This window comes from Protobothrops mucrosquamatus, unplaced genomic scaffold (genome assembly GCF_001527695.2).
Source record: "Protobothrops mucrosquamatus isolate PMUCROS unplaced genomic scaffold, P.Mucros_1.0 scaffold_299, whole genome shotgun sequence".
NCBI lineage: Eukaryota > Metazoa > Chordata > Lepidosauria > Squamata > Viperidae > Protobothrops > Protobothrops mucrosquamatus.
This window is the reverse complement of record NW_015386375.1, coordinates 294928-314872: the sequence shown is the minus strand read 5'-3', so window position 1 is coordinate 314872 and position 19945 is coordinate 294928. Positions and strand designations below refer to the sequence as shown.

At 40.8% G+C, this 19945-nt stretch overlaps 1 protein-coding gene across 1 annotated transcript in view; it reads left to right on the top strand.

Annotated features, from left to right (window-relative positions):
- APCDD1L (APC down-regulated 1 like) overlaps positions 1-12420 on the top strand; it is a 78747-nt gene extending 66327 nt beyond the window's left edge. Inside the window, exons 4-6 of the mRNA XM_015832079.2 lie at positions 2523-2697; positions 4779-5334; positions 11550-12420. Coding sequence (XP_015687565.1) covers positions 2523-2697; positions 4779-5334; positions 11550-12314 — 1496 coding nt within the window. The 3' untranslated portion in view covers positions 12315-12420. The remainder of the gene's footprint in view (positions 1-2522; positions 2698-4778; positions 5335-11549) is intronic.
- Positions 12421-19945: the final 7525 nt, after the last annotated feature.

Below are 19945 nucleotides of genomic sequence, written 5' to 3'. Positions count from 1 at the left end.
CGGCATGGAGAATCCATTGGGAATACAGCAAAATCCGGAATAGAGCTGCGTTACCGTTAGCCCACAGACATCAAGGCAAAGAATCAAACATGAATCAACAACAGCAAGGATTCTGGAGCAAAGTTCTTCCCAGACCTGGGAGAATGTTGCTGCGAAGTACAACACTTGTTCCCGTCAAAAGCCCCTCCTCATGGCATCTCCTTAAATGCTATTCTCCAGGTGAACCTCATGAGGAGGGGTGGGGCGCCCTCCTCCCAAGTAGTCGGCTTACCCTACACTGACTGTCTCCTCTCCATTCTCCGTGCTTGGGCTCGCAGCTCTGCCGCTCCTCTGCCTGCCCTTTCCATCTCCTGCCCCCTTCCTCGGCCAGTCTGCACCCTCTCTTCCTCCCTGCCTACTCTTCCGAGGCCCGAGGGACCCGGGACTGCCTTGTCCTTGTCCCCAGGTCATTCCTCATGGGCCATAGGGACCAAGCCATCCCCCTCCATCGGACCCGTCTCCATCTTTTCCTCCTCTTTGGACCCAGGCTCCAACAGGGTCATGACATTTTGGGCGTTTACAAAAAAAAAATGTAGTGGGTGTTATGTTAGAAAAAAAGCTGTTTTAAATATTGCTCTGGTTTTATCCAAAAAGTAGAAATGGAAAGCCAGATCTGGTCCTTTGATGCTTTAATTAAAATTAATATTTTTTTTAAATCCATCTTGCCAGGATGTTCCTTATTGAAAACCAGAACACCAGAAAATTACCTCCTGTAAATAGAACACGGTAGTTGGAAACGGATGTCAGCAGACTTAATTTTGGGCCTCTTGGCTAGACCTCCAGAGATAAAATACTATAAAAAAGAGAGAGAGATTGATTGTAGCCTTGCAGACAGTACTAGGTTTGTTTATGTAATTTTTTCACTTTCCCACTTCACTCTTCAGCAAGTGATGGTTTACATAGGAGGCTTGCTAAAAATACAAATCAAATATAAAACTTAAGGTCTCGTTATTATTGTTCATTTCATTTTGTTTCATTTCACTTATCACTTCCATTCAAATAGATGCTGGAGAGTTCATGTATATTAGCATTGCAAAACCATGATAATAAATGACGCAGCATTTTAGATTTTTTTAAAAACATCCTTTATTATTTTTATTATTATTATTATTATTGATAATAATAATAATAATAATAATAATAATAATAATAATAATAATAATAATAATAATAATAATAATAATAATAATAATAATAATAAAGTTGGAAGGGATCTTGGAGGTCATCTAGTCCAACCCCCTGCTCAGGCAGGAAACCCTATACCATTTCAGACAAATGCCCGTTCAGTCTCTTCTTAAAAACTTCCAGTGTTGGCGCATTCACCACTTCTGGAGGCAGGTTGTTCCACTGGTTAATTGTTCTAACTGTCAGGAAGTTTCTCCTTAGTTCTAGATTGCTTCTCTCCTTGATTAGTTTCCATCCGTTGCTTCTTGTCCTGCCTCCAGGCGCTTTGGAAAATAGCTTGACTCCCTCTTCTTTGTGGCAGCCCCTGAGATATTGGAATATTGCTATCATGTGTCCCCCCTCGTCCTTCTCTTCAAATAATGCAGTCGCATCTTCATATGACTAACAGCATTAGCTCAAAAGCAAAAGTAAAACAATATGAAAAACAATAAAAGTTTGCTTTGGTTTTTGATGAAGCATGCTTGTATATACATGACAGAAGAGACTGAATTCGGTTGGCACTCTGGAACTATTATTATTAAATTGTGACATTTTAAAAGCTATTTCATTTCTCTAACAGACGAGCCTTAATTTTACCTTCTCTTCATAATAGTGTCTGTAATTTTCTTTTTATTTAATATATAAAATATAAAGAAAAATAGAAATAGGAGATTAAGGGAGGGAAAAGGAAAGGGGAAGAGAAAGTGTGAGGTACAAGGGAAAAGCAAAAAAGGTGTTGACTTCCAATTCTTCTTAGCACAGTTCAAAATAAAAGCACTCTAGCCTCAACTTTTTGTTTTTACACACTATTATATAACTAGCCATTTCTATAACAGCAAATTAGACAGTGAGAACAATTAACCAGTGGAACAACCTGCCTCCAGAAGCGGTGAATGCTCCAACACTGGAGGTTTTTAAGAAGAGACTGGACAGCCATTTGTCTGAAATGGTATAGGGTTTCCTGCCTGAGCAGGGGGTTGGACTAGATGACCTCCAAGGTCCCTTCCAACTTTACTATTATTATTGTTGTTGTTGTTGTTGTTTTGTTGTTGTTGTTGTTGTTGTTATTATTATTATTATTATTATTATTATTATTATTATTATTATTATTATTATTAAATCTGTCTATCTAATCGACCCCCTGACCCTAACCTTCTTTTCATAATAGTAAAATGGACATCACAGTGACCTTCCATCTAATTGCAGAGGAAAAGTGATATTAACAAATGCTATTACTTCTTTTTAGGAACTGAAACACTGTTCCTGAGAGTTCTCTACCTCTATCCTAAAAAAAATATATATCTAATTTTTCTTTCAAGCCTTTGCATCTGGAAAGAAAATATGGGATGTCCCCAGAGCACACATCAGCCAGCTCAGCTCAGAAAAAGTACTGTGGGAGCCGCAGTGCCAGTACCAATTGCGCCACCTTCAGGACGGTGCGAGAATTTCAACTGTTCTACCACCACGGTTAGAAGGTCATTGGATCTCAACAGGGTATGTATGAACTTTGTCTCAAAATGCAGAGGTGCAGGATAACATGACCACTTATGTCTGGGTAACACATTCAGTGCATTTGATTGTCAAGGTGGGCTTCTGTTAAAATATGGAAAGTATTTCTTATTTCCTGGGGGTGGGGTGGGGGCAAACCTGTTCCTCTCTTGCAATTGCGTCTTTTATGGCACCAGGAAAATCAAAGCTAGAAAAATTTTAATAAAACCGAGCTTTCATCGGAAACTTCCGACATCGTCAGAGTTCTTGAAGCTAGTTAATGGGGGCAACTTATATAAGATAACCCAGCGTCTGCATCCGGCTTCTGGACCGTGTCATTGGTCCCTGTTGATTAGGCTGCATTCTTGGCTTATCCTTGACATTAGCATCCAACCCTTTCCTGTTTCTCCTCCGTATACTCTCATTAACTCCCTCGTCATCAGTTTTCGCTTAGCCCTAGAACTGATGATGAGGGAGTTAATGAGAGTATACGGAGGAGAAACAGGAAAGGGTTGGATGCTAACGTCAAGGATAAGCCAAGAACGCAGCCTAATCAACAGGGACCAATGACACGGTCCAGAAGCCGGATGCCAAGTTTTAAAAGTATCAGCTCTGATACATCTGCAGATTTTTGAATTACAAAAAGTTCTAAAGTTCTAAAAGTTTCTTGGACACCTCTTGGATTCATTTCTTGATACATTTATGTAGACCAGGGATAGCCAACCTTGGCTCTTTTATGATTCGTGGACTTCAACTTCCAGAATTCCTGAGCCAGCAATGCTGGCTCAGGAATTCTGGGAGTTGAAGTCCACGAGTCATAAACGAGCCAAGGTTGCCTACCCCTGGTGTAGACCTTCCTGTCTTAGTGCAGAACTGTTAATGTTTCTCATGGAAAAGAAGACACAGAAGAATTTCCTTGTGCACAGCCCCAGGTTATAGTACTTCAATGCTACTGATAAGGTAGGGTTCTCCAAATTTGAGTCCTCAAAATGCAATGGCCTGCGATTCTCAGAATGTCCATTCTTGTTTGACAAGATATTCGTCTTTATAAAGTAGGAAATCGGAGCTCACAGATGCTTCTCTATCCCTACCCTTCCCATTTTTAAAATGTCTTTAGTAAAATGGAATATATTTGTCTCATCTTTCAATCCAGAGGGCCATATGTATTTTCCTTAAGCCAACCCTGCAGACTTGGCAGATCAGACTTTTTATAAGAAAAATGGGACAATGCCAGACTTTTGATAGCTCTGGAATTTCCCCAGTGATGAAATTCTTGTTCCAAATAATGACTTTATTTTGTTCTATAAATTATTCCTTTGTTTTGCTTCTATCAGGACAGGAGATTTGGAAACAGCACCACAGAGTTGAATAATTCACAAAATGGCTGCCTTGGTAACTGTGGCCATTCACGAAAGGCAAATGAGATGTCAAGAATCTTTTCTCCCTTTGCAGTGGACTTTTGTAAGATCAAAAAGTGTTCTAGTAAATAAATATGCTGGAAGAGGCCCTTACCATATGCCTGCTTTCTGTTAATATTTGAAATTAAAATAACCTTTAAAAAAAAAAGAAATCAGATGCAATTCTGGGAACCCATCGGTGCTGTCATACTGTTCCTGGAACCGAAGATATTTTGCTAAGTTCTACTCAACTCTCTAAATTTATCCTCTTAACAATTTTGTTGAATTGTCCAGCAGCTTAGCTACTGTGCCATCTTTGATATCTAACAGGTTTACTAATACAGTGTTGGCACATACCTATTTTTGGCAACTAACAGAATAGAGTTGGAAGGGAACTTGGAGGTCTTCTAGTCCAACCCCCTGCTCAGTCAGGAAACCCTATACCATTTCAGACAAAAGGTTGTCCAATCTCTTCTTTAAAACCTCCAGTGTTGGAGCACCCACAATTTCTGGAGGTAAGTCATTACACTGATTGTTCTAACTGTTGGAAAATTTCTCCTTAGTTCTAGGCTGGTTCTCTCCTTGATTAGTTTCCATCCATCTTGTCCTGCCTTCAGGTGCTTTGGAAACTAGGTTGACACCCCCCCTCTTCGTTGTGGCAACCTCTAACAGGAATTTCCTCCCCTTCAGGTGTGAAGTGCGCCCAGGACCTGAATTCCTTACTCGGTCATACATGTTCTTTGCCAACCGCCTCTTCAAAGCCTATCAGTTTTACTACCATGACCCTTCCTGTAGAGAGCCCACCTACTCTCTGGTCATTAAAGGGAGAATCAGACTCCGGCAGGCATCCTGGATCACCCTGGGGGCTACAGAAGCAGATTATCACCTTCATAAAGTTGGCATTGTCTTCTACAGCCAGAGGGCCATGCAGGAAATGGTTGCCCGCCTCAACCAAACGGGAGTGCGCTGCAGTGGATTTTTGCCAGCTGGACGGACTTGGGCTCCTGATGCCCTCTATGAGCTTCTGAGTCCTAAGGGGGAGGAGGACTGCACTCCTGGCCTTGGCTTTGCCATGCATGAGCTTAGCCTGGTACGAGTGGAGAAGTACCACCAGCCTTTGCTCCTCCAGCACAACCAGGGCAGCAGGGAGGTCGAGGAGTTGTATCTTGGAGACATTCACACTGAATGGTCAGAGCGGCTTCAGTATCGGCCTACAGGATATCAGCGCCCACTGCAAAACGCCATGGTAAGACCTATGCTTTCAGGGAATTTCTATTAGAGTATTATTAACTTGGCCTTTTATGGTTGGGTCCCGCCAAAAGTCCATAGAAAGAATAACAGAATAATAGAGTTGGAAGGGAGGTCTTCTAGTCCAGGGCTTTTCAACCTTTTCACCCATTGTACCACTTTTAGGATATGGCAACATCTGAATATCACCAGTCGCCTAGCAAGGTGTCAAAAACTTGATGACCCATAAAAAAAGAAAAAGAAAAAAGTGATGAAGTACAGGTAGTCCTCGACTTACAACAGTTCACTTAGTAACTGTTCGAAGTTACAATGACACCGAAAAAGTGCCCCCCAAGCCACAGCCGAGCAAGACACCTGCCGGTGGCGCTCTTCCTCCTGTCCGAGGTTTTCATTGTTGTGAGCATTTCTGTTCAGGATTGGCAGCGGGGGTGGGGTGGGGGGGTATTTGGTTTTTATTCCTCCCGTCTGCTGGGTGGTTGCAGCAGGTTTTGGTCACTTCACATGACCCTGGGACACTGTGACCGTCATAAATATGAATCAGTTGCCAAGCATCTGAATGTAAATCACAAGACCCTGGAGATGCTGCAACATTCCAGCTGATTGGCGCTTCTTCTGCGCTCAGCAGAAGCGCCAGGATCAGCTCCGAGCTCCAGCTGGAGCCTGGTGCTGATCCTGGCACTTCCGCTGAGCCCTGACAGCTCTGCAGCTCCAGCCATCTCTCGCTCAGGCTTGTGCGGTGCTGCCACCAGTTCAGCTCATTCCCCTCCCCCGCTACTTTTCTAGGATGGTCGCGTACCACTTGCCAGGTGCCAATGTACCACAGGTGCTACCCGTACCACTGGTTGAAAAGCCTTGTTCTAGTCCAACCCCCTGCTCAATCAGGAAACCCTGAACCATTTCAGACAAATGGTTGTCCAATCTCTTCTTAAAAGCCTCCAGTGTTGGAGCGCCCACAACCTCTGGAGGCAAGTTGTTCCACTGCTTAATTGTTCTGTCAGGAAATTTCTCCTTAGTTCTAGGTTGGTTGTCTCCTTGATTAGTTTCCACCCGATGCTTCTTGTCCTGCCTTCAGGTGCTTTGGAGAATAGATTGATCCTCTCTTCTTCTAGAACAGGGATGTCAAACTCGCAACATCACATGACGTGTTGGAACGTATTGCGACTTTTTTGCCATTGCCGGCAATGGGGTGGGCGTGGTTTCGCTATGATGTATCCGACCTGTGGGCGGCAGTTTGACACCCCTGTTCTAGAATGAGGCTAGGATAGAAGGAGTAACAAGGAAAATGTAGTACACCATTATTTCTTAGGAAAATGTCATTACTAGAGGAAATAAGCCTGAATGTAATTAACAGCAGGCCTGGAAACCCAACTCTTAATGCAGCTGAAATGTGATTACTCAGCTGGCCTTGGTTCCTTTTTTTTTTGCTTTGCTTTTGCTCAGAAGCTTGGTTTTTTTTCCCAAAATGTGTATTTTTATCAAAATCATAACTAATCAATTTAGAAACATGATTGATCTTTAAGATAAGTTCCTTGCACTTCAGCAGAAAAACCCCTGTGAGCATTGCCAGACGGGAACAGAAGGAAAGCGTAGGGAGAGAAGGAAGAAAAATGGATTTTCCACCTATTTAATATTGCAACAACTGGGGTGATAGAATAACACACAAACAAACCATCCTCCTAGACACATGTTCAAACTGGCATTAAAGCAGAGTTATCCTGGGCCAAAACCATGGAGGCATGAGGTAAACCAGATGGTAAACAGGAATGCTTTGTAAAATGAATTTAAAACCGGTGTAAGGTGTGGTGAAATGCAGACTTCATTGCAGTACTTTAGATAATCAGCTAACAGTTCTACATTTCGTATTTTCCATCCACAATATCACGGCTTGAGGAGGATTAAATGCTGTCCATTTACAAGTCCAAATAGCTTTGTTTAAGTGAAAGAGAGAGATTTTTGACTGCTAGCAAGACTTTGCAAGTTTCATCCGTTCTGAAGTGATAGGTATCCCTACCTTAGGATAGTAAAATTCCAGCTAAGGCTTGGAAGTACTCTAAACCAGTGTTTCTTAAAGTTTTTGCTCCCTGAACCCTTTGCCAAAAGACTACAAAAGAGCTTTTGTTTATGTGGGTTATATTTATCGATTTTTACCAGATTAAAAAGGACTAATTCTCAGAATATTTATTTATTTATTTATTTATTTATTTATTTATTTATTTATTTATTTATTTATTCATTCATTCATTCATTCATTCATTCATTTTCCCATGTCAAACCTTTTTATTAGTTTATAATATAAAGTACAAAAATACCAAAGTAAATAATAGGAAAAATAGCGGAGGGAATAGGAAAGAGAAAAGTGTAGAGAAGAAGGGAAAAAGAAAAGGCATTAACTTCCGACTCTCTTTGGTGCAGTAAAAATAAGAAATAATAAGACTATTTATTTATTGAATCTTGCAAAACTATAAATATTAAACATTAAATATTAATATAAATAAAATATTTTTCGTGAAAAAGCCCTGCCATTTGTTAACAAAGAAAAAATGAGTATATTGTTTTAAATATTTGCAAAAAGCTTCAGTACCTGGCAAATAATTTATATTTTGTGGACCCCTAGAGCAGGGGTTCCCAACCCCTGGTCTGTGGACTGGTACCGGGCCGCGGTATGCCAGCAACCGGGCTACACAAACAAGCAAAGCCCCGTCCGCGGGATGCAGGCAGCACACAAAACCACGCCCCCTCGGTCCATGGAAAAAACTCTCTTCGTAACTGGTCCCTGATGCCCAAAAGGTTGGGGACCTCTGCCCTAGAGCAGTGGTGGCGAACCTATGGCACGCGTGTCAGAGGCGGCACTCAGAGCCCTCTCTGTGGGCACGTATGCCGTCGCCCCAGCCCCGCCTCCCCCTGCGGCCCCTCCTAACCAGCAGCCCTCCCAAGGAGAGTCACCCCCAAGTGTGGCCCATGCAGAGCAGCGCAGCCAAGGACATGGCAGCCAGGCAGCGGGGACAAGACTCTGCCCTCGTGCCCCATCGCGTGGTTGATGCTGCAGGCCGCGGGCTGAGGGCGTGGCCACCATGGCGCTGCTGGGCCATCTGGGTGATCTGCGGCAGGCCATGGAGGCAGTGAGAGCCCTGCGAGCGGGGCAGTGGTGGGCTGGGGTGGAGCGGGGGTGGGCAGGGGGGGCTGGGTTTTGGGCACTCAATCTCTAAAAGGTTCGCCATCACTGCCCCAGAGGACCCTTGAAGCCATTCCTTATGAAATTGCATACATAGGCAAATCAAGACGAGAACTTGAGGCAGGTTCTGGACAAGGCCAAAAGCACAGAAAGGAACTGTTGAAAAAAAGGAGGCAGATCTGTTCTAAAAGAGGATCTATGGTATATATTCTATGCTCTTTTGTTCTAATTTCTTTTTTCCTGTTACAGTTATATAGTTGAGCAGTAAATGGTGACTGTACTCTTTGTTTGCTCTGTGTGGTGCTTTATATAAACAGAATTTCCAACAGATTCTTCTAACAGAAGAATTTCATATTTCTTGTGCAAAGATCTCGGCTTCCGTTCCAGGCACCCATAGTTTTCAGTGGCGTTAGAGAGCAGCTCTGGGAAAAACATAATTTTAGGGAACCTTGCATAATCTTAGTTGCTGTAAGACTTTGAGGAGAACCTTGAAAAGCGCTACTGATCAAAACAAATACAGGTAGTCCTTGACTTACAACAGTTCATTTAGTGACTATTCAAAGTCACAATGGTACTGAAAAAAGTAACTTATGACCATTTTTCCCACTTACGACCGTTGCAGCATCCCCATAGTCGCAGGGGATCAAAATTGTGGCACTAGACAACTGGCATGTATTTAAGATGGTTGCTGTGTCCCTGGGATCGTGTGATCCCCTTTTGCGACCTTCTGACAAGCAAAGTCAATGGGGAAGCCAGATTCACTTAACAGCCACATTACTAACTTAACCATTGCAGTGATTCACTTAACAACTGTGGCAAGAAAGGTCATCAAATGGGGCAAACTCAGTTAACAACTGTCTCACTTGGCATCAGAAATGTTGGGCTCAGTTGTGGCCACAGGTCAAGGACTACCTGTATTCCAAGCACACAAATGCATGGGCTGGCTTCCTCCTGGTTGCTAAGCTATCTTGTATTTCATGTGGATTTATTTGAGGATGTTGTGTGCACTTGGCCATTTAGGGTTAGGATTATTTATTTGTTTTTATTTATATCCCGCATTTATTATTTTTGTAAACAACTCAAGACGGTGAACATATCCAGTAACCTTTCTCCTATTTTCCCCACAACAGCAATCCTGTGAGGTGAGTTGGGCTGAGAGAGAGTGACTGGCCCAAGATCACCCAGCTGGCTTAGTGGCTTAATATAAAGCAGGGATCTTCAAACTTGGCCCTTTTATGACTTGTGGACTTCAACTCCCAGAATTCCTCAGCCAGGCACGCTGGCTGAGGAATTCTGGGAGTTGAAGTCCACAAGTCATAAAAGGGCCAAGTTTGAAGGCCCCGTGATATAAAGCATGAATCTAATGATGGACTTCTCAGTAGTAGGTTATTTCTACTGAGATAGTCATAAGAGTCTAATATTCTCATTCTATGTTTTCCTCAAACTTCATTGAAATGGAGCATTCCTACAACCTGAAGCAAAATCAGTTGCTTTCCACCATACTAGTTGTTAGCAGAAACTTCTCCAGGACTGTTATTTCTCTTTTCAATCTGTCAATCAATCAATCAATCAATCAATCAATCAATCTCTCTCCACATCAACACAGATAGACAGATCCAACCCCAAATTGCTTCTGTACAAAATAGCTCTTTGATTTTTCCCAAATCTGTGCTTGTTTTAACAAAAAAAAAACCCCTCCCATTTTGGGGAAATTATCTTCCATTATTAAAGTATTTCCTGCTTTAAAAGAGAACATACATATTTCAGTAACTACTGGGCTATTTAGTTATTACCGACTGTGTAGCATCAATGCTCCTGCAATGACAGTTGCAATAAGGTGGTTAAAAATGGTTGAATTACAGCAGACTTCAGTCAACATGTCAAATTGCCCTGGTGCTGAGCTAACTACAGCATTACTTAAATCTCCTTCCCATACAAACAAGGCTGGCGTCTCTCAAAATTAACCATATAGAACAGCTCATAGCTTATAAAAACAGACATCATTCACCATAAATCCTTTGGTGCCCACTATGATAATTAGAACAGGAGTTAACTTCAAATGCTGATCAAAAACCATTTGAGGGACTACATACATAGTTAGCTATAATTCCCCAGACCAGCAAGGTTAGAAAAACACGCTCCCTTGTTGTGAATTAAAACAAATAAATAAATTGTTATAAGGTGACTTCTAAATCAGGCTTCCCAGCTGGTGTTTTGTAGATGTGTTTCACTACAACAATTATCATTTACTTGGGCTGATTTGGAAATAGGAGATTTGTAATTCAGCACACAAAGGTCAACATTTCAATATGCTGGCATCATATTACTCTGTCCATTAAGACAGTGATAGTCTTGAAGTGGATGGTATTCATATGCTCTGATTTCTACTGCATTACAACCAATGTCGTTTTGTTATTTTTATTAGCTTAACAAATTCAGGACATCAACATTCAGCATGTCTGTGTTATAAACTTCTTCCCACAAAGTTCAGTAAACCTTGAGCAATTTAGTTCTTTGGGTTCAGAACAGTCAAGAAATGTTTTATTTTGAGGGTAGTCATAATAGTGCTAAATATTAATACAAATTATCTGCTGGAATTAGGGAAGTGGAGAGTGTTTTGGCCTATCTGGGGGTTTAATTTCCTATAGTTCAAACCAAGCTCCATTAATATTTCATACTTTATAGGGTTTTTTTTGGCATTCAACTGTGTTAAACGAAATCTCCCAGCATCCCTCACCATTGACCATTGTAGAAAAGGCTGCTGTGAATTACAGTTTAGCACAGGGTACCTGCAGGTGTGATCAAAGCTCCATCTCTGCTTCACTTATAAAGCACAAGTAGCACTTCAATTGCCCATCACAGCAACCATCTTTTCTGACACATACCATGTGGACACCCCAGTTCATCAACAGTTAGAAAGCCCTTTTGTTGCTTCAAATTTGTCTTTAAAACAGAAGCTCATCTTTGCTACTGAAACGTGTTCTCCATGATAGGAAACATTAACAATGCAATTAAAATGTTGCTGCCATTTCCTTCCACAGCACCACATCCATCCCTGTCCTGCCTGTGGGATTATATACAGAGCTGACGAACATAACCCGCCAGTATTACCAGCCAGACCTGAGCTTCCTATGCTGCTCAGCGGCCACTGGGTCAGCTCTCGCTGCGAAGTACGCCCAGCTGTGCTTTTTCTTACCAGATACTTCATCTTCCATGCCAACAACCGCAGCTGGGAAGGCTACTATCACCACTACTCTGACCCTCTCTGCAAGCAACCAACTTTCACCGTCTATGCCTTGGGTCATTACAACGAGGGAGCACCATCCGTCATTGTGAGAGGAGGCACCGAGCTGATCTTCAAGGTGACCCATGCTCGGGTGACACCTATGGATCAGGTCACCGTGTCCATGCTGAACTCCTCTGATTTGGGGAGTTGCGGAGAGGCTGGATCTTGGCACATTGGGCAGGAGCTCGATGTGACTCACACCAATGGGTGTGAAGCTCTAGGTATTAAGCTCCCCCACACCGAGTATGAACTCTTCCGCCTCGAACGAGATGGAAAAGACCGGAGCCTGCTCTTTATTGGTGAGAGACCAACCGATGGGTCAAGTCCTAACACTCTCGGTAAGCGGCCCACGTCTTACCAGTCTCCTCTTCTCCAGTGTGGTGGGCCCTCAGGAACTTTGGCAAGACATAGTATGCCACACAATCCAGAAAGATTAAGTGCCCAAGTAAACCATGGAGCACCAAAAACTCCCTTATCTTTGCTGGTGTTTCTTGCTACATTGCTGGTCATCTGGGATTAAAAGCTTGCTCATGGAACAGCAGAAACCGCAGTGTTCAGGCTTTGTGTAGCCGTACCAAAAAATAAGCACACTCAAAGGTGTTTTTTTTTTACAGGTTGCAAAAATTGTGTTTCTTTGACAGCTATGATTTGCGCTGCCATGCTTGCTTGCATACAGACATCGATCTGTAAATTGGGTTTTATTTTTATTTTTGAAATGGAAGTCGTTCACTTTTCATCAGGTGACTCAATACACACAACTGCCTATTTCTGAAGCAGTTTTTCTCAATCTCAGAAACTTTTAAGATGCACGGATTTCAATTCCCACAATTAAGCTGGGTGGAGAATTCTGGGAGTTGAAGTCCACACATCTTCAAGTTCCTAAACTGAGAAACACTTTTCTGAAGGATCCAAGTAGATAGGAAAAGTTTTTTGGAGGGTGAAGATTCGTTTTCTGAACTTGTGGGTTGGTTTTCAAATGGTTTTCAAACTAAACTCCACTGAAGATGTTACCTCTCCTGATAATGAAACATTTGGAAATCAACCCACAAACTCGGAGAATGAACCTTCACCCTCATCCTACACCAGAGCTACAGCTATTCGCCACTTTTACAAAAGTTTTTTTTTTATTTTCCTTCCAAGACATCCCGTTGTTTAAACTTCTGTTGTGTGTTGAAGCAATGTTACTTTCACTCATTTTTCTTCTTGACATTGCTTCGTAGTGTTTTTATTGATATGCAGCCACCACTTTTTACAATGCAAAAAGGTATCAGTGTTGAAATAATAAAGGATGAGAGAAATTGATTCCTAGGTGCCATAAGAAAGAACCGTGTGATGTAATGTACACATAAATTAAGAGCCTTATGAGGAGCTTATTTGCCAGGGTGGATGGTCCATCTTAGCAAGAGGGAAACGCATTTCTTGGTAGAGCAAATACCTAGGATGACGGTGTTCCATAATTGTTTTGTTGACCAATTGTAAGCAGGTTTAAATTATCTTTAAAATAAAAATTGTATGGTTTCAGTCCTCAGGGAGAATAAGCTAAAAAAAAAGTTGTCCTGTCAGCAAGGTCACAATTTATGGATGCCAGCTTATTTATCTGTATTGTGTTGAGCATGTTGCTTACAATAAGGCTAAGAGTAGTGCTTATGGAAGGGGAGATGAAACCCTCATTTCTGATCCTGTCAACCGTGAGTCATGTGCATGGTAACCGGCGAGGTTAAAAAAAAGATGGTGGTCACGATCAAAGCCCTGTCCATTTTGCATGAGTGTCAGCATTGCAGGCACATACAAGTAGTCCTCGACTTACAACAGTTCATTTAATGGCCCTTCAAAGTTATAACACTGAAAAAAGTAACTGACAACCATTTTTCACACTTAAGACTGTTGCTGCATCCCCATGGTCACATGATCAAAATTCAGATGCTTGGCAACTGACTCGTATTTATGACGGTTGTAGTGTCCCAGGATCATGTGATCACCTTTTGTACCCTTCTGATAAGCAAAGTCAATGGGTAAGCCGGATTCATTTAACAACCAGGTTACTAACTTAGCAACTGCAGTGATTCACTTAACAACTGTGGCAAGAAAGGTCTAAAATGGGGCAAAATTCCCATTTAACAAATGTCTCGTTTAACAACAGAAAGCTTGGGCTCAGTTGTGGCCGTAAGTCGAGGATTACCTGTACAAAGAATCAGGATTTGGGCTTCATTGACAACCATCAGGTCCTGCTCACATGTGCTACAAATAGCACTTTAAAAACATAATTACTACTGGGCCAGTGGGACTTTCCTCAAGCACTGAGATTGCATAAAGGATTTGGTCCCATGTTCTGCAGCAGTAATATTTAAGAAAGAGGATTTATTTTGGTAAACAGAAAATTCTCAGGCTTTGTCTCCAACTTCCTCAAATTGGTAGATTTCAGACATGATGACTACAGTGGCCATAATTCCCAGTCAGCATGGCATAAAATGAGACGCACTGGACTCCCACACTTTGGTGAGGCTATTTGCTGTCTTCTAGTGATTTCTCCTATCTATCCTAAAAAATTTTTGGGATTGTTTTAGCTTTCTTGGTTATCAACATTGACTTGAGTTCTGTCAAAGACCTATTTTTTGACAAAGCAGACAACAGTGGTTGTCACACTGCTCAAAATTTTTCTTCAGATCTGTGGAAATCCAGTCTGAGTAGCAGCTGTTTCATTTTAAGCAATTAATATTTTCTTTTTCTTTTTCTTTTTGCAGTAAGAATAGGCCTCCCAAAGCTTAGGAAAGAACAAGTGATCCTACGCAACCTAAATTAACTCAGGATGATGCATATGGGATCTTATAATAAAAAGCTGCTGTAATTTTGTTTTTAGCTCTGTATATTAATAAGCTTTTTTTTATAAGTCTTTTGCAAACTTATCTATTTTAAAGAAAAGAACAATTATGCAATGACTGCAAATGATACAATATGCTAACAGGATTATGATTAATATGTAAAAAAGTTAATGAGATTTTATAGAAACATCAGAGACAAATTCATTTACCACAGGAAAAATGTAATCCTTTTCTTAATGTATAATTGTTACAATAAAGTGTATTTCAGCAGATTTTTTTTTTAAAAATCAAAGGAAAGTATTTGGATGTTCTGCACATAAAAACAACTGTTCATCTTCTAAAAATGAGTCTTTTGTTCCTGGAACTGCCCGCTCTTCCTTTTTACTTACTGATCACACAACAGGGCAGAGTAGTAAAATCTTTGCAATTTCTGACACTTACTGTTTGAGACTTTAAATTTTGTATGGGCCACTACAAAACTCTAAATTTAAATCATAAGAAGAGAGGTTTCTCGGTAAAAGAGAACATTCTGCCTAAGAAGCTTCTACTTTTGATCTTCTATTAAAAGGAGTTCAAGATATCAAGTTCCAGATACAAGGGGGGAAAATAGGCAGTGCTTAGATTGAATGGGGTTATAATTCAGAAGAAATGAACTTTTTAAATTTGAGGGCTACATTTAGCTTTTGAGGAGGATCCCAGTGTAAGCACTTGGAAACAAAACAAAGCCATTCAGGAAAACAAATTATTTAATGTAGTTAAAAAAACATGATTAATGTAGGCCACTCTGTCTTTGTAAAAAGTCCTTTCTGTTACATTAAATTTTCCATTTGGTGGTAATGGGGGGGGGGGCTGCTCTGAAGGCCACATGTAGCCTAGGGGAGGGTCGTCCAACTGCTGTTCCACTTAATAGATCTCAGCATTTCACTAATTTAAAAAGTTGTTGCTTTTTTTTTTTTACAAATATTGTATGCTGTGAGGAGCTATTAACTGTAAATGGTCTCCGGACGGTTCAATAATTTAAGTGCAATATAGGTTTGGCTATTTTGATATGGATACTAGAAAAGTTAGGTAGGGCTAATTTAAATTACTTTGGATTTAGAATTAAAATTAAATCAAGCTTTGGAAGAGTTATTCTTGGGAATAAGCATTGTACTGCCGATGTAATGTAATAGGAACAAAGCCCTTTGTCAGAGAATTGGAGTGAAAATGGAAGAAAATCAACTGGAAATTTCAGAGAAGGAGTTCACCTCTCATGCTAAACTTCTATGTGTTTAACTTTGGTCTTGACTCAAATCAAAATTGGCTAGGTTTACAGAAGATTAAGCCATGGATGATAATTCAAAAACCGCAACACAGCGGTACCTTGGTACTCAATGTTAATTGGACCCGGGACTTGCGATGAGTACCAAATAAATTTCTCCCATAAGGAATAATGTACAGGTAGTCCTCAACTTACAACAGTTCATTTAGTGACTGTTCAAAATTACAATGGTACTGAAAAATGTGACTTTATGACCATTTTTCACAATTACGACCGTTACAGCATCTCCATGATCATGTGACCAAAATTCAAATGGTAAATGGTTGGCAACTGGTTCATATTTATGGCCATTGCTGTGTCCCAAAATCATGTGATCACCTTTTGCAAAGTCAATGTAGAAACCAGATTGTGGGTTATTAGCTTATCAACTGCAGGAATTCACAACAACTGTGGCCAGTAAAGGAAGTAAAATAGGGCAAAACTCACTTATCAAATGTCTCACTTATCACCAGAAATTTTGGACTCAATTGTGGTCGTAATACAAGGACTACCTATAGTGAGTCACAAGGCAGCTGACACTGACAAGTTCTAGCTTGTGTGTTGAGTACCCTGGACCCTCCGCCTATTGTTTCTACAGCTACCACCTTGTGAACAGGGATGACAGGATGTCTGGCTCAAAGCCATGCAGGTTTTTCAGCTTTAAGTACTAAGGCAGTTGCAGTTAAAACCCTTATTCTTAGATGTGAATTCAGGAATTTTGTAATTATGTACCTCAAAGGAAGGAGGAAGTGCAAGGTAGATCAAGTGTGCAATGTGCAAATAATTCTCAAAGTTTTGCAGCCCCTTGGAAATATCACTATCAAGTTCTGACAGTAAATAAATTATGAGTAAAATGTGGTTGTAAAAACATACCAAAATAACAAGCAAATATTCTAATTGCATATTCCTGTTTTAAATGAATTCAGTGGTGGAATTTTGGTATTTATCTGCCCACTCAAGATTTGAATGCTCAAGCAAGTATTTACAACAACACAACCAGTTGTGATGGAAATATGAAGGACATTCATCTACCTTGCCACATAACTCACAAATGAAGCCTTTCTTATGTAAAATTTGTATGGCCTTGTTCTGTCACAAATATGACATAAATAGAAAAGAGTGTCATCTGATAAATTGGTGATTGGGGGAAAAATGAGGCATTAAGATTGTGGATACAAAACTCTTGTCTATCTTGGGACAAAGTAGTGTAGACTTCTTGGAGACACAAGTATGAGTATGGCTTCCCTCTCTAATATATTTATACACTATAGCCCATGTGTTGTGATAGTTTAATGTTGCTTGTCAACATTAGCCATAAACAGAGCATGAGTCATGAGTAGCATTTAGTACCATGATGGCATATATCTTTTCTGTAACCCTGCCCAAGTTCTTGACATCATGAATGATTTGGTGCCTGAATCACTTGTTTGTAAAGTTGAGAACACTGTACTCGGGTATCTTTGTTCCATCCAAAACCATAAATTATGTGAATGCATAGTACTTAAGTGCTGGTTAAACTCTTGCATAATTTATTGTGGAGCCCATGCTCATACAATTCTGAGAACCATTCACTAATGGGCAGGATGGGACTGGATTATTTTTATTTTAAATGTTAAAATTCAAGTCCAAATCAAGTCCAAAATAGGAAAAATCCTTTAAAATGGTCATAAAACAAATATGCCAGCTATTTCTACTTTATATTAAAGGCCACTATACCTGTTGCTACATTGATCACAAAAAGGCTACCTGTATCCACATGGTTTTCCCTTAAAGCAGTTCTCCCTAACCTTCCCATATCTGGTGATGTGGGCTTCAACTCTCAAATTTCCCATACAGGGTAGCTATTGCTGAGAATTCTGGGAGTGAAATCCAGATCTCTGAATGGTGCTCAGTATGCTTTTAAGGATACCACATTTTAGAATGGATTTATTTTTCTTGTTGGTTTGCTGCCTGACCTCATTACTAATGTGATGGGATAAAGTAATAGATATCTTAAGCAAGAACATGTGGGTTTGACTTAGTGTGTTGTGTTAAGCCAGTCAATTATGGGTTTCTTCAGTAAAGTATGATTACAACATATGGTGTAACTATGAATCTTATTGCCATTCCATGTGATGATGGCTGCAAATGTAGACACTTTGAAAAGGAGACTAGATACGTTTTCAGAAGAAAATATGTCATGGAATCAATTTACTATCCCCTGAATCTTGTCAGAGCCAGTTTGGTGTAGTGGTTAAGGTAGAACCTAGGAGATCATAAGTTCTAGTCCTGCCTTAGGCACAAAGACAGCTGGATGATCTTGGGCTGGCTATCTCAGTATTATGAAGGAAGCAATGGCAAACTTCTGAAAATCTTGTGAAGAAAATTTATCCATCCAAACACTGGGTGTCAAAACTCAAAGGCCACCCCCCCTCCCCAAATCACAAGTGGCCTGACTTAAGTACCAGTTGCTGGGGAGTGATAACGAAAGATGACTATCACTAAGTCAGCGGTTCTCAACCTATGGGTTGTAACCCCATTTGGGGTCGATCGACCATTTCACGGGGGTTGCCAAGCAAGGCTGTCCACCATTTTTTCCCCTTTTCCGGCGGGTGCCTTACCTCCCTTGAGCTGGGCCAGCTGGTGGTCGGCCTGCTCCGTCTCTGCCGTTTGCCAGCTACACCTCAGCCGGCGCAGGGGGCGGAACCACGCATGCGCGGCGCTCCTGGGCAGGGAAAGTCCTCGACTTACGACCGGTTTAGTCCTCGACTTATGACCGGTTGGGGGTCGCGGCATTAAAAAGGTTGAGAACCACTGCTCTAAGTTCTGCTTGTGAACTTACTAAAGGAACCAGGATGGGCAGTCTACAAACACAATGCAGGAACTTCTTAACCATTCATGATTTAATATAATGTATGAGAAGGGACTCCCACTGTCCATCTGCAATTTTTAAGGACCCACCATTGAGCAGCTCACATGCTAAACTCCCAGGTGATGAAGATCCAAGACTGCAGATTTCAAGCATCAATCTTGTAATGAAAAAGTTGCAAATTTGTCCCTATAAACAAATCAATGGCTAAGGGAATATTCTTTAAGATCTTCAGCCATTAATTCATTCTATAGAAATGAGATGGAAGGAGTCCCATCTTAAAAGGTGAAACATACTTAATATGTTTAAGTACAACTGATCTCAATGGAATATTATTTTTCATATTTACTGGACACTACAGAATTCGTTGCCAACTTCATTATGCTGGAAATTAAAAAGGCGAAAGACATTTATATAATTTGGCTTAATATCTGTAAATTTGCAGATCAATACAGGTATCAATATATTTTCAAGATATATATTTTTTTGATTATATACCAAATATTTGAAATTAACAAACAGCTGTTTGATTTCTGCTTACGGATTAAATCTTTATGCAATAGGCCAGTGATGGCGAACCTTTTAGAGACCGAGTGCCCAAACTGCAACCCCAAACCCACTTATGTATGGTTGGGTGCCGGGTGGGCGTGGCCCATTGGCTGGGCGTGGCTGCTGTGGTAACGGCAGACTGGGTGGGACTAAAAAGTTCAATCAATTCCAACTTCGTGAGATCTTTTTTTTCCTGCGAGAAGTTGAAATTGATTGATTGAACCTTTTTTTTTTTTGCACACGGCGGCGGAGGCCTAAAGCGAAAAGGTTTTATAAAACCCAGCTGAAGGCCTAGGACTGGGGTAACAGCGTGCGTGTCCACAGAGAGGGCTCTGCGTGCCACACGTGCCATAGGTTCGCCACCACGGCAATAGGCTAATCAATATTATTCTACATGGTTAAGATTTAATAGCATTTAAAAATAAGCTAGATGATTTCCTATATGTGACTTCCTTTTTCTCTTTTGTCTTTATGCTTTTTCTTTTTTCCCTCTGTCCTTTAAAAAAAAAAGCCGACTAAAAGACTTCTTTAATCCTGCAGCAGAAGTATTTTAACAATTTAGTGGCAGAATTCCAATTCAGTAACTGAATGCTATTCAGCGAGTTTGCCAAATAGCTTCTTGTATTGGCTGGGAG